General features: G+C 39.4%; 1 protein-coding gene across 50 annotated transcripts in view; it reads left to right on the plus strand.

Moving 5' to 3' along the window:
• LOC113646538 (uncharacterized threonine-rich GPI-anchored glycoprotein PJ4664.02-like) overlaps positions 1-14,522 on the plus strand; it is a 54,712-nt gene that overhangs the window by 16,740 nt on the left and 23,450 nt on the right. For 43 of the 50 annotated variants that reach the window (XM_047812339.1, XM_047812312.1, XM_047812336.1 and 40 more), the window contains exons 44-79: positions 1,394-1,455; positions 1,554-1,624; positions 1,755-1,821; positions 1,923-2,074; positions 2,190-2,311; positions 3,827-3,888; positions 3,987-4,057; positions 4,188-4,254; positions 4,356-4,507; positions 4,623-4,744; positions 6,260-6,321; positions 6,420-6,490; positions 6,621-6,687; positions 6,789-6,940; positions 7,056-7,177; positions 8,722-8,783; positions 8,882-8,952; positions 9,083-9,149; positions 9,251-9,402; positions 9,518-9,639; positions 11,245-11,306; positions 11,405-11,475; positions 11,601-11,673; positions 11,772-11,926; positions 12,043-12,164; positions 12,300-12,364; positions 12,464-12,534; positions 12,658-12,730; positions 12,833-12,987; positions 13,104-13,225; positions 13,350-13,414; positions 13,514-13,584; positions 13,709-13,781; positions 13,880-14,034; positions 14,151-14,272; positions 14,397-14,461. In XM_047812339.1, coding sequence (XP_047668295.1) covers positions 1,394-1,455; positions 1,554-1,624; positions 1,755-1,821; positions 1,923-2,074; positions 2,190-2,311; positions 3,827-3,888; positions 3,987-4,057; positions 4,188-4,254; positions 4,356-4,507; positions 4,623-4,744; positions 6,260-6,321; positions 6,420-6,490; positions 6,621-6,687; positions 6,789-6,940; positions 7,056-7,177; positions 8,722-8,783; positions 8,882-8,952; positions 9,083-9,149; positions 9,251-9,402; positions 9,518-9,639; positions 11,245-11,306; positions 11,405-11,475; positions 11,601-11,673; positions 11,772-11,926; positions 12,043-12,164; positions 12,300-12,364; positions 12,464-12,534; positions 12,658-12,730; positions 12,833-12,987; positions 13,104-13,225; positions 13,350-13,414; positions 13,514-13,584; positions 13,709-13,781; positions 13,880-14,034; positions 14,151-14,272; positions 14,397-14,461 — 3,416 coding nt within the window. The remainder of the gene's footprint in view (positions 1-1,393; positions 1,456-1,553; positions 1,625-1,754; positions 1,822-1,922; positions 2,075-2,189; positions 2,312-3,826; positions 3,889-3,986; positions 4,058-4,187; positions 4,255-4,355; positions 4,508-4,622; positions 4,745-6,259; positions 6,322-6,419; positions 6,491-6,620; positions 6,688-6,788; positions 6,941-7,055; positions 7,178-8,721; positions 8,784-8,881; positions 8,953-9,082; positions 9,150-9,250; positions 9,403-9,517; positions 9,640-11,244; positions 11,307-11,404; positions 11,476-11,600; positions 11,674-11,771; positions 11,927-12,042; positions 12,165-12,299; positions 12,365-12,463; positions 12,535-12,657; positions 12,731-12,832; positions 12,988-13,103; positions 13,226-13,349; positions 13,415-13,513; positions 13,585-13,708; positions 13,782-13,879; positions 14,035-14,150; positions 14,273-14,396; positions 14,462-14,522) is intronic. The other 7 variants (XM_047812323.1, XM_047812330.1, XM_047812333.1 and 4 more) reach the window with 7 other exon arrangements.

Below are 14,522 nucleotides of genomic sequence, written 5' to 3' on the forward strand. Positions count from 1 at the left end.
TACAAGGCTTGTACAATGAAACCGATAACCTTGGTTTACGTCAACAAAAGATTAATAGTACGGTGTAAAGACTCATTTTGCAGTGATACAGCACTGACTCATCTTGTAAATAGAAATAACAATCATACACTGGTTAGAAGGGTTCTTACCCAATCCTCGTGCAGAACAGTGGCCATGATGCGGGTAAAAAAAAAAAGATTTCTGACTCGCTCCTCCAAAACACACCAAAGTGGCTCAATAATATTCAGATCTGTTGACTGTGCAGGCCACAGGAGAGTTTCGACATCACTTTCGTTTTCATCAGACCACTTTGTCACCAGTCTTGATCTGTCCATTAGTGCATTATCATCAACATACAAGATACTTTCTTCTAGGTTCGATGTTTGAACCTCTGGTTGCACATGATCCTCCATCTAGTCCAAGTAGTGGGTTTAGGGAATGCCATGATATCGGAGCCTGAACCACCACTGATTCACTGCTGTGCTTGACTTTGGGTATGCAGCAGTCAGGTTGAAAAGATTCTTTTGGGATTCTCCACATAGTAAAAATCCTGGATTTGGGAAAGACAGTGAAGACATCAGAAAACAATACATGTTTCACCTTGTACACCACCCAAGATGTCTGTTGGTGTCACCTCTGAAACAGACATTTGGCACTGACACGACTGACCAAAGGTTTGGCTAGAGAAGCCCAGACATGAATTTTGACCCTGTAGGGCTTCTGACAAACAGTTTTGGTGGAAACAGAAGGGTGGAGGTGTGCATTGAAATCTGCAGAGAGTTGGGCAGGTGTGGTTTGAAGTTTTATGGATACAATCAGGGTTTGTACCCAGGCATCCTTTTCAAACAGCTTCCTCTTGCATGGACAGTTACTCCTGTTGGGTGTGATCGGACTTTTGCGGAGGTATCACTCGTTACCGTGGACAACGTGCCTCTCGATTCACCACAAAGACTAGCTATGCTGGTCACGAGTACCAACAAGGCACACACCAACAATTTGTCCTCTTTTGAACTCTGATATGTCTCCCAATATGTTGTGCAGATTGCAATACTTTTTGTACAGCTGTATTACTGCTCTAGTAATTTGACCTTCACACCCTGCTCTTACTTTTGGAATGAGGAATTGGTGAAGATTAGACACCGGGCCATGCAAATATAGGCGAGAATCCTCCAACACTATACTGGCCATTGTCCAGCCCATTTTGCTCAGTAATAATCATAATAAATTTTATTTCATGTCTTCAGAAAAAGAACTTGAAAGCTTTTTAAGTTTGACCAACCCATCGAATTCTGACTGAACCGTCATCTGCTCACAGTTGAAACCCTGATGCTGTCCGATTACATTTGTCAAAGGAGTTCATATTAAAAAATCAATATCTTCATTTTCTCCCCAGGTAAACACACTTCTAAATGATACTGGTGCAGGTCCATTACAGCCCAGTATCACCAACTTCAAGTAAGTTCTTGCAGAAGATTGCACTTCCAAATTTCTCTGTGAAATTCTGATTGTGGAATAAGTTGTATCTTTACAATAATGCTGTCTCTTCATAATAGGAACTCAAAGAATAAAGTTGATGGTTACATGGAATACCATATACCAAGCATCCCGGCTAAGACAGAGAACGGTAGGTTACACCACAATTTCATATCATTGCTTAGCAAAACTATGTGTAATTTCTCTTGCTAATGTTTCTGAATTCATTTATCTTCCATTAAATTGCACTGTAGCTAAAGATTGTTCTGTTGTACACACAGCTCCAACGGTTGCTACAAGCACCACTCCTATGCAGACTACTCCAGGATCTTCTCCCACAACGTACGAGTGAGTCATTTCTTTAATATTTAAATAACATTTACCTTTTTATTAATTTCCAGAAAAACAAATTTGACACAATTAAAATGATGTTTTTGTTCCCCCTTTAGTGATTGTTCAGGTGTGGTTCAAACCAGACTGGTGTTCAACTTGTCCTCTTCTGCCCTCAATGTGAGTGAGGTCTTCAGTAAAATTGCAGCTCTGAACTCTACACTCAAAAACATCACTGAGCATGTTACAGTGCTGAACATCACCTATGAGGGTATGTTCTCCGTTCTTATAGTACTATACATTTAAATCTCAATATTCATTTTCACTTTCTAATAAAATCTGTAACTCCAACAATTGTACTGAAGAACATTTCTTTTATTCCACAGGAATTTCAAACAACTCCACCACAGTTACCATTCTATTCAAAGTCTGTGATATCGACAAGCCCACAGGCCAGGACCACAAGAATACAACCTACAACCCAGTGGGGAGCACCATCAATGACATCGTGAGTGACTTTCAGCATGTGTTTATTATATCGCGTTCATCTTATCAGAATTTATTTTTTCCTCTAATCCATTTCATACCTGAACGAAACTCATCGTAGTCTCAGATGTGGTGTGGAACATTACAAGGCTTGTACAATGAAACCGATAACCTTGGTTTACGTCAACAAAAGATTAATAGTACGGTGTAAAGACTCATTTTGCAGTGATACAGCACTGACTCATCTTGTAAAAACAAATAACAATCATACACTGGTTAGAAGGGTTCTTACCCAATCCTCGTGCAGAACAGTGGCCATGATGCGGGTAAAAAAAAAAAAGATTTCTGACTCGCTCCTCCAAAACACACCAAAGTGGCTCAATAATATTCAGATCTGTTGACTGTGCAGGCCACAGGAGAGTTTTGACATCACTTTCGTTTTCATCAGACCACTTTGTCACCAGTCTTGATCTGTCCATTAGTGCATTATCATCAACATACAAGATACTTTCTTCTAGGTTCGATGTTTGAACCTCTGGTTGCACATGATCCTCCATCTAGTCCAAGTAGTGGGTTTAGGGAATGCCATGATATCGGAGCCTGAACCACCACTGATTCACTGCTGTGCTTGACTTTGGGTATGCAGCAGTCAGGTTGAAAAGATTCTTTTGGGATTCTCCACATAGTAAAAATCCTGGATTTGGGAAAGACAGTGAAGACATCAGAAAACAATACATGTTTCACCTTGTACACCACCCAAGATGTCTGTTGGTGTCACCTCTGAAACAGACATTTGGCACTGACACGACTGACCAAAGGTTTGGCTAGAGAAGCCCAGACATGAATTTTGACCCTGTAGGGCTTCTGACAAACAGTTTTGGTGGAAACAGAAGGGTGGAGGTGTGCATTGAAATCTGCAGAGAGTTGGGCAGGTGTGGTTTGAAGTTTTATGGATACAATCAGGGTTTGTACCCAGGCATCCTTTTCAAACAGCTTCCTCTTGCATGGACAGTTACTCCTGTTGGGTGTGATCTGACTTTTGCGGAGGTATCACTCGTTACCGTGGACAACGTGCCTCTCGATTCACCACAAAGACTAGCTATGCTGGTCACGAGTACCAACAAGGCACACACCAACAATTTGTCCTCTTTTGAACTCTGATATGTCTCCCAATATGTTGTGCAGATTGCAATACTTTTTGTACAGCTGTATTACTGCTCTAGTAATTCGACCTTCACACCCTGCTCTTACTTTTGGAATGAGGAATTGGTGAAGATTAGACACCGGGCCATGCAAATATAGGCGAGAATCCTCCAACACTATACTGGCCATTGTCCAGCCCATTTTGCTCAGTAATAATCATAATAAATTTTATTTCATGTCTTCAGAAAAAGAACTTGAAAGCTTTTTAAGTTTGACCAACCCATCGAATTCTGACTGAACCGTCATCTGCTCACAGTTGAAACCCTGATGCTGTCCGATTACATTTGTCAAAGGAGTTCATATTAAAAAATCAATATCTTCATTTTCTCCCCAGGTAAACACACTTCTAAATGATACTGGTGCAGGTCCATTACAGCCCAGTATCACCAACTTCAAGTAAGTTCTTGCAGAAGATTGCACTTCCAAATGTCTCTGTGAAATTCTGATTGTGGAATAAGTTGTATCTTTACAATAATGCTGTCTCTTCATAATAGGAACTCAAAGAATAAAGTTGATGGTTACATGGAATACCATATACCAAGCATCCCAGCTAAGACAGAGAACGGTAGGTTACACCACAATTTCATATCATTGCTTAGCAAAACTATGTGTAATTTCTCTTGCTAATGTTTCTGAATTCATTTATCTTCCATTAAATTGCACTGTAGCTAAAGATTGTTCTGTTGTACACACAGCTCCAACGGTTGCTACAAGCACCACTCCTATGCAGACTACTCCAGGATCTTCTCCCACAACGTACGAGTGAGTCATTTCTTTAATATTTAAATAACATTTACCTTTTTATTAATTTCCAGAAAAACAAATTTGACACAATTAAAATGATGTTTTTGTTCCCCCTTTAGTGATTGTTCAGGTGTGGTTCAAACCAGACTGGTGTTCAACTTGTCCTCTTCTGCCCTCAATGTGAGTGAGGTCTTCAGTAAAATTGCAGCTCTGAACTCTACACTCAAAAACATCACTGAGCATGTTACAGTGCTGAACATCACCTATGAGGGTATGTTCTCCGTTCTTATAGTACTATACATTTAAATCTCAATATTCATTTTCACTTTCTAATAAAATCTGTAACTCCAACAATTGTACTGAAGAACATTTCTTTTATTCCACAGGAATTTCAAACATCTCCACCACAGTTACCATTCTATTCAAAGTCTGTGATATCGACAAGCCCACAGGCCAGGACCACAAGAATACAACCTACAACCCAGTGGGGAGCACCATCAATGACATCGTGAGTGACTTTCAGCATGTGTTTATTATATCGCGTTCATCTTATCAGAATTTATTTTTTCCTCTAATCCATTTCATACCTGAACGAAACTCATCGTAGTCTCAGATGTGGTGTGGAACATTACAAGGCTTGTACAATGAAACCGATAACCTTGGTTTACGTCAACAAAAGATTAATAGTACGGTGTAAAGCCTCATTTTGCAGTGATACAGCACTGACTCATCTTGTAAAAACAAATAACAATCATACACTGGTTAGAAGGGTTCTTACCCAATCCTCGTGCAGAACAGTGGCCATGATGCGGGTAAAAAAAAAAAAGATTTCTGACTCGCTCCTCCAAAACACACCAAAGTGGCTCAACAATATTCAGATCTGTTGACTGTGCAGGCCACAGGAGAGTTTCGACATCACTTTCGTTTTCATCAGACCACTTTGTCACCAGTCTTGATCTGTCCATTAGTGCATTATCATCAACATACAAGATACTTTCTTCTAGGTTTGATGTTTGAACCTCTGGTTGCACATGATCCTCCATCTAGTCCAAGTAGTGGGTTTAGGGAATGCCATGATATCGGAGCCTGAACCACCACTGATTCACTGCTGTGCTTGACTTTGGGTATGCAGCAGTCAGGTTGAAAAGATTCTTTTGGGATTCTCCACATAGTAAAAATCCTGGATTTGGGAAAGACAGTGAAGACATCAGAAAACAATACATGTTTCACCTTGTACACCACCCAAGATGTCTGTTGGTGTCACCTCTGAAACAGACATTTGGCACTGACACGACTGACCAAAGGTTTGGCTAGAGAAGCCCAGACATGAATTTTGACCCTGTAGGGCTTCTGACAAACAGTTTTGGTGGAAACAGAAGGGTGGAGGTGTGCATTGAAATCTGCAGAGAGTTGGGCAGGTGTGGTTTGAAGTTTTATGGATACAATCAGGGTTTGTACCCAGGCATCCTTTTCAAACAGCTTCCTCTTGCATGGACAGTTACTCCTGTTGGGTGTGATCGGACTTTTGCGGAGGTATCACTCGTTACCGTGGACAACGTGCCTCTCGATTCACCACAAAGACTAGCTATGCTGGTCACGAGTACCAACAAGGCACACACCAACAATTTGTCCTCTTTTGAACTCTGATATGTCTCCCAATATGTTGTGCAGATTGCAATACTTTTTGTACAGCTGTATTACTGCTCTAGTAATTTGACCTTCACACCCTGCTCTTACTTTTGGAATGAGGAATTGGTGAAGATTAGACACCGGGCCATGCAAATATAGGCGAGAATCCTCCAACACTATACTGGCCATTGTCCAGCCCATTTTGCTCAGCAATAATCATAATAAATTTTATTTCATGTCTTCAGAAAAAGAACTTGAAAGCTTTTTAAGTTTGACCAACCCATCGAATTCTGACTGAACCGTCATCTGCTCACAGTTGAAACCCTGATGCTGTCCGATTACATTTGTCAAAGGAGTTCATATTAAAAAATCAATATCTTCATTTTCTCCCCAGGTAAACACACTTCTAAATGATACTGGTGCAGGTCCATTACAGCCCAGTATCACCAACTTCAAGTAAGTTCTTGCAGAAGATTGCACTTCCAAATTTCTCTGTGAAATTCTGATTGTGGAATAAGTTGTATCTTTACAATAATGCTGTCTCTTCATAATAGGAACTCAAAGAATAAAGTTGATGGTTACATGGAATACCATATACCAAGCATCCCGGCTAAGACAGAGAACGGTAGGTTACACCACAATTTCATATCATTGCTTAGCAAAACTATGTGTAATTTCTCTTGCTAATGTTTCTGAATTCATTTATCTTCCATTAAATTGCACTGTAGCTAAAGATTGTTCTGTTGTACACACAGCTCCAACGGTTGCTACAAGCACCACTCCTATGCAGACTACTCCAGGATCTTCTCCCACAACGTATGAGTGAGTCATTTCTTTAATATTTAAATAACATTTACCTTTTTATTAATTTCCAGAAAAACAAATTTGACAAAATTAAAATGATGTTTTTGTTCCCCCTTTAGTGATTGTTCAGGTGTGGTTCAAACCAGACTGGTGTTCAACTTGTCCTCTTCTGCCCTCAATGTGAGTGAGGTCTTCAGTAAAATTGCAGCTCTGAACTCTACACTCAAAAACATCACTGAGCATGTTACAGTGCTGAACATCACCTATGAGGGTATGTTCTCCGTTCTTATAGTACTATACATTTAAATCTCAATATTCATTTTCACTTTCTAATAAAATCTGTAACTCCAACAATTGTACTGAAGAACATTTCTTTTATTCCACAGGAATTTCAAACAACTCCACCACAGTTACCATTCTATTCAAAGTCTGTGATATCGACAAGCCCACAGGCCAGGACCACAAGAATACAACCTACAACCCAGTGGGGAGCACCATCAATGACATCGTGAGTGACTTTCAGCATGTGTTTATTATATCGCGTTCATCTTATCAGAATTTATTTTTTCCTCTAATCCATTTCATACCTGAACGAAACTCATCGTAGTCTCAGATGTGGTGTGGAACATTACAAGGCTTGTACAATGAAACCGATAACCTTGGTTTACGTCAACAAAAGATTAATAGTACGGTGTAAAGACTCATTTTGCAGTGATACAGCACTGACTCATCTTGTAAAAACAAATAACAATCATACACTGGTTAGAAGGGTTCTTACCCAATCCTCGTGCAGAACAGTGGCCATGATGCGGGTAAAAAAAAAAAAGATTTCTGACTCGCTCCTCCAAAACACACCAAAGTGGCTCAACAATATTCAGATCTGTTGACTGTGCAGGCCACAGGAGAGTTTTGACATCACTTTCGTTTTCATCAGACCACTTTGTCACCAGTCTTGATCTGTCCATTAGTGCATTATCATCAACATACAAGATACCTTCTTCTAGGTTCATTGTTTGAACCTCTGGTTGCACGTGATCCTCCAAATTGGTTCGGTAGTCCTTGGCTCTCCCATCTAGTCCAAGTATTGGGCTTAGGGAATGCCATGATATCGGAGCCCAAACCACCACTGATTCACTGCTGTTCTTGACTTTGGGTATGCGGCAGTCAGGCTGAAAAGCTTCTTTTGGGATTCTCCACACAGTAACAATCCTGGATGTGGAAAAGACAATGAAGACATCAGAAAACAATACATGTTTCACCTTGTCCACCACCCAAAATGTCTGTTGGTGTCACCACTGAAATAGACATTTGGCACTGACACGACTGACCAAAGGTTTGGCTAGAGAAGCCCAGACATAAATTTTGACCCTGTAGAGCTTCTGACGAACAGTTTTGGTGGAAACAGAAGGTTGGAGATGCGTTTTGAAATCCGCAGAGAGTTGTTCAGTTGTGGTTTGAAGTTTTATGGATACTATCAGGGTTTGTTCCCAGGCATCCGTTTCAAACAGCTTCCTTTTGCATGGACAGTTACTCCTGTTGGGTGTGATCTGTCTTTTGCGGAGGTATCACTCGTTACCGTGGACAACGTGCCTCTCAATACACCACAAAGACTAGCTATGCTGGTCACGAGTACCAACAAGGAACACACCAACAATTTGTCCTCTTTTGAACTCTGATATGTCTCCCAATATGTTGTGCAGATTGCAATACTTTTTGTACAGCTGTATTACTGCTCTAGTAATTCGACCTTCACACCCTGCTCTTACTTTTGGAATGAGGAATTGGTGAAGATTAGACACCGGGCCATGCAAATATAGGCGAGAATCCTCCAACACTATACTGGCCATTGTCCAGCCCATTTTGCTCAGTAATAATCATAATAAATTTTATTTCATGTCTTCAGAAAAAGAACTTGAAAGCTTTTTAAGTTTGACCAACCCATCGAATTCTGACTGAACCGTCATCTGCTCACAGTTGAAACCCTGATGCTGTCCGATTACATTTGTCAAAGGAGTTCATATTAAAAAATCAATATCTTCATTTTCTCCCCAGGTAAACACACTTCTAAATGATACTGGTGCAGGTCCATTACAGCCCAGTATCACCAACTTCAAGTAAGTTCTTGCAGAAGATTGCACTTCCAAATTTCTCTGTGAAATTCTGATTGTGGAATAAGTTGTATCTTTACAATAATGCTGTCTCTTCATAATAGGAACTCAAAGAATAAAGTTGATGGTTACATGGAATACCATATACCAAGCATCCCGGCTAAGACAGAGAACGGTAGGTTACACCACAATTTCATATCATTGCTTAGCAAAACTATGTGTAATTTCTCTTGCTAATGTTTCTGAATTCATTTATCTTCCATTAAATTGCACTGTAGCTAAAGATTGTTCTGTTGTACACACAGCTCCAACGGTTGCTACAAGCACCACTCCTATGCAGACTACTCCAGGATCTTCTCCCACAACGTACGAGTGAGTCATTTCTTTAATATTTAAATAACATTTACCTTTTTATTAATTTCCAGAAAAACAAATTTGACAAAATTAAAATGATGTTTTTGTTCCCCCTTTAGTGATTGTTCAGGTGTGGTTCAAACCAGACTGGTGTTCAACTTGTCCTCTTCTGCCCTCAATGTGAGTGAGGTCTTCAGTAAAATTGCAGCTCTGAACTCTACACTCAAAAACATCACTGAGCATGTTACAGTGCTGAACATCACCTATGAGGGTATGTTCTCCGTTCTTATAGTACTATACATTTAAATCTCAATATTCATTTTCACTTTCTAATAAAATCTGTAACTCCAACAATTGTACTGAAGAACATTTCTTTTATTCCACAGGAATTTCAAACAACTCCACCACAGTTACCATTCTATTCAAAGTCTGTGATATCGACAAGCCCACAGGCCAGGACCACAAGAATACAACCTACAACCCAGTGGGGAGCACCATCAATGACATCGTGAGTGACTTTCAGCATGTGTTTATTATATCGCGTTCATCTTATCAGAATTTATTTTTTCCTCTAATCCATTTCATACCTGAACGAAACTCATCGTAGTCTCAGATGTGGTGTGGAACATTACAAGGCTTGTACAATGAAACCGATAACCTTGGTTTACGTCAACAAAAGATTAATAGTACGGTGTAAAGACTCATTTTGCAGTGATACAGCACTGACTCATCTTGTAAAAACAAATAACAATCATACACTGGTTAGAAGGGTTCTTACCCAATCCTCGTGCAGAACAGTGGCCATGATGCGGGTAAAAAAAAAAAAGATTTCTGACTCGCTCCTCCAAAACACACCAAAGTGGCTCAACAATATTCAGATCTGTTGACTGTGCAGGCCACAGGAGAGTTTTGACATCACTTTCGTTTTCATCAGACCACTTTGTCACCAGTCTTGATCTGTCCATTAGTGCATTATCATCAACATACAAGATACTTTCTTCTAGGTTCGATGTTTGAACCTCTGGTTGCACATGATCCTCCATCTAGTCCAAGTAGTGGGTTTAGGGAATGCCATGATATCGGAGCCTGAACCACCACTGATTCACTGCTGTGCTTGACTTTGGGTATGCAGCAGTCAGGTTGAAAAGATTCTTTTGGGATTCTCCACATAGTAAAAATCCTGGATTTGGGAAAGACAGTGAAGACATCAGAAAACAATACATGTTTCACCTTGTACACCACCCAAGATGTCTGTTGGTGTCACCTCTGAAACAGACATTTGGCACTGACACGACTGACCAAAGGTTTGGCTAGAGAAGCCCAGACATGAATTTTGACCCTGTAGGGCTTCTGACAAACAGTTTTGGTGGAAACAGAAGGGTGGAGGTGTGCATTGAAATCTGCAGAGAGTTGGGCAGGTGTGGTTTGAAGTTTTATGGATACAATCAGGGTTTGTACCCAGGCATCCTTTTCAAACAGCTTCCTCTTGCATGGACAGTTACTCCTGTTGGGTGTGATCTGACTTTTGCGGAGGTATCACTCGTTACCGTGGACAACGTGCCTCTCGATTCACCACAAAGACTAGCTATGCTGGTCACGAGTACCAACAAGGCACACACCAACAATTTGTCCTCTTTTGAACTCTGATATGTCTCCCAATATGTTGTGCAGATTGCAATACTTTTTGTACAGCTAAGATTAGACCCTGAGATGGGTTGGCACTCCGTCCAGGGTGTATCCTGCCTTGATGCCCGATGACGCCTGAGATAGGCATACAATACTGACAATACTTTTTGTACAGCTATACTACTTCTCTAGTAATTCGACCTTCACACCCTGCTCTTACATTTGGAATAAGGAAATGTTAAGTTTAGACACCAGGCCATGCAAATATACTATACTGGCCATTGTTTAGCTCATTTTGCTCAGTAATAATCATAATAAATTTTATTTCATGTCTTCAGAAAAAGAACTTGAAAGCTGTTTAAGTTTGAGCAACTCATCAAAATCTGACTAAACTTTCATTTTCTCACAGTTTAAATCCTGATGCTGTCCGATAACATTTGTCAAAGGAGTTCATATTAAGAAATCAATATCTCAATTTTCTCCCCAGGTAAACACACTTCTAAATGATACTGGTGCAGGTCCATTACAGCCCAGTTTCACCAACTTTACGTAAGTTCTTGCAGACGATTGCACTTCCAAATTTCTCTGTGAAATTCTGATTGTGGAATCATTTGTATGTTTACATTAATGCTTACTCTTCAAAATAGGAGCTCAAAGAATAAAGTTGATGGCTACATGGAATACAATATACCAAGCATCCCAGCTAAGCCAGGGACCGGTAGGTTACAACCACAATTTCATATCATTGCTCAGCAAAATGATGTCTATTTTCTCTTACTGATGATTCAGAGTTCATTTATCTTCCATTAAATTGCACTGTAGCTAAAGATTGTTCTGTTGTAGACACCGCTCCAACGGTTCCTGCAAGCACCACTCCAACTCAGACTTCTCCAGGACCTTCACCCACAATGTATAAGTAATTTCATTAATGGATATTTAAAAAAACATTAACTTTTCTATTAATTTCCTGAAAAACAATTTTGAACTCATCAAAAATATATTTTTCTCCTTTAGCAATGGTTCAGCTGTGGTTCAAACCAGACTGGTGTTCAACTCGCCTTCTCCCTTTCCCAGTAAGAGTGAGGTCCTTAGTTTTATTGAAGCTAAGCTGAACTCTACACTCACAAACTTCGCTGATCCTGTAACAGTGCTGAACATCGCCTATGAGGGTATGTTTTCCTTTCTTATAGTACCGTACATTAAAACCTAAACTATTCATTGTCACTTTGTAATTAAAGCTGTAATTCCAACAATTTTACTGAAGGACATTTTATTTATTCCACAGAAATCTCAAATGCCTCCAACGCAGTTATCATTACATTCAAAGTTAGTAACATCAGCATCCCTACAAACCCTGACCTCATGAACAACACCTACAACCAAGTGGAGAGCATCATCAATGGAATTGTGAGTGAACTTCATTTTTAGAGACATATAGAGCAGATAGATTTGATCTGATCAGAATTTAGTTTGATCTCTAACCCATTTCTTACCTCAACAAAACTCATTATACACTAATCATAACTTGATGTTTCTCCTCAGGTAAATATACTTCTGAAGAATTATACTAGTGCAGTTCCATTACAGCCCACTACCTCCAACTTCACGTAAGTTCACACAGAAGATTGCATTTTCCAAATTTCTCTGTGAAATTCTGATTATGAAATCATTTGTATCTTGACAATATTGCTTTATCTTCATAATAGGAGCTCAGAGGATGAAGTTAATGGATACATGGAATACAATATACCAAGCATGCCCAGTCCGCCAGTTACCGGTAGGTTACACCACAATTTCATATCATTCTCAGCAAAACGATGTCCAATTGCTCTTACTGATGATTCAGAGTTCATTTATCTTCCATTAAATTGCACTGTAGTTAAAGATTGTTCTGTTGTAGACACCGCTCCAATGGTTCCTGCAAGCACCACTCCAACGCAGACTTCTCCAGGACCTTCACCCACAATGTACAAGTAATTTCATTAATGAATATTTAAAAAAAAAAACATTAACTTTTCTATTAATTTCCTGAAAAACAATTTTGAACCAATCAAAAATATATTTTTCTCCTCTAGCAATGGTTCAGCTGTGGTTCAAACCAGACTGGTGTTCAACTCGTCTTCTCCTGTTCCCAGTAAGAGTGAGGTCCTTAGTGTTATTGAAGCTCTACTGAACTCTACACTCACAAACCTCACTGATCTTGTGACAGTGCTGAACATCACCTATGAGGGTATGTTCTCCTTTCTTATAGTACCGTACGTTAAAACCTAAACTATTCATTGTCCCTTTGTAATTAAAGCTGTAACTCCAACAATTATACTGAAGGACATTTTATTTATTCCACAGAAATCTCAAACGCCTCCTATGCAGTTATCATTACATTCAAAGTTAGTAACATCAGCATCCCTACGAACCCTGACCTCATGAACAACACCTACAACCAAGTGGAGAGCATCATCAATGGAATTGTGAGTGAAATTTCGCAAGTTTTTAATAGATAAAGTTCATGTGATTAGAACTTTTATCTCTAATCCATTTCTCATCTGAACGATAGACATCATTAGTACCTAATATATTGATTTTTCTCCTCAGGTAAATGTACTTCTGAAGAATTATACTACTGCAGTTCCATTAGTGCCAAGTACCTCCAACTTCACGTAAGTTCACACAGAAGATTGCAGTTTCCAAATTTCTCTGTGAAATTCTGATTATGAAATTATTTGTATCTTGACAACATTGCTTTATCTTCATATTAGGAGCTCAGACGATGAAGTTAATGGATACCTGGAATACAATATACCAAGCATGCCCAGTCCGCCAGTTACCGGTAGGTTACACCACAATTTCATATCATTGCTCAGCAAAACGATGTCCAATTTCTCTTACTGATGATTCAGAGTTCATTTATCTTCCATTAAATTGCACTGTAGCTAAAGATTGTTCTGTTGTAGACACCGCTCCAACGGTTCCCGCAAGCACCACTCCAACTCAGACTTCTCCAGGACCTTCACCCACAATGTACAAGTAATTTCATTAATGGATATTTAAAAAAACATTAACTTTTCTATTAATTTCCTGAAAAACAATTTTGAACCTATCAAAAATATATTTTTCTCCTCTAGCAATGGTTCAGCTGTGGTTCAAACCAGACTGGTGTTCAACTCGTCTTCTCCTGTTCCCAGTAAGAGTGAGGTCCTTAGTGCTATTGAAGCTCTACTGAACTCTACACTCACAAACCTCACTGATCTTGTGACAGTGCTGAACATCACCTATGAGGGTATGTTCTCCTTTCTTATAGTACCGTACGTTAAAACCTAAACTATTCATTGTCCCTTTGTAATTAAAGCTGTAACTCCAACAATTATACTGAAGGACATTTTATTTATTCCACAGAAATCTCAAACGCCTCCTATGCAGTTATCATTACATTCAAAGTTAGTAACATCAGCATCCCTACAAACCCTGACCTCATGAACAACACCTACAACCAAGTGGAGAGCATCATCAATGGAATTGTGAGTGAAATTTCGCAAGTTTTTAATAGATAAAGTTCATGTGATTAGAACTTTTATCTCTAATCCATTTCTCATCTGCATGACAAACATCATAGTCTTACCATATATTGATTTTTCTCCTCAGGTAAATGTACTTCTGAAAAATTATACTACTGCAGTTCCATTAGTGCCAAGTACCTCCAACTTCATGTAAGTTCACACAGAAGATTGCAGTTTCCAAATTTCTCTGTGAAATTCTGATTATGAAATT

The sequence above is a fragment of the Tachysurus fulvidraco genome, chromosome 4 (genome assembly GCF_022655615.1).
Source record: "Tachysurus fulvidraco isolate hzauxx_2018 chromosome 4, HZAU_PFXX_2.0, whole genome shotgun sequence".
NCBI lineage: Eukaryota > Metazoa > Chordata > Actinopteri > Siluriformes > Bagridae > Tachysurus > Tachysurus fulvidraco.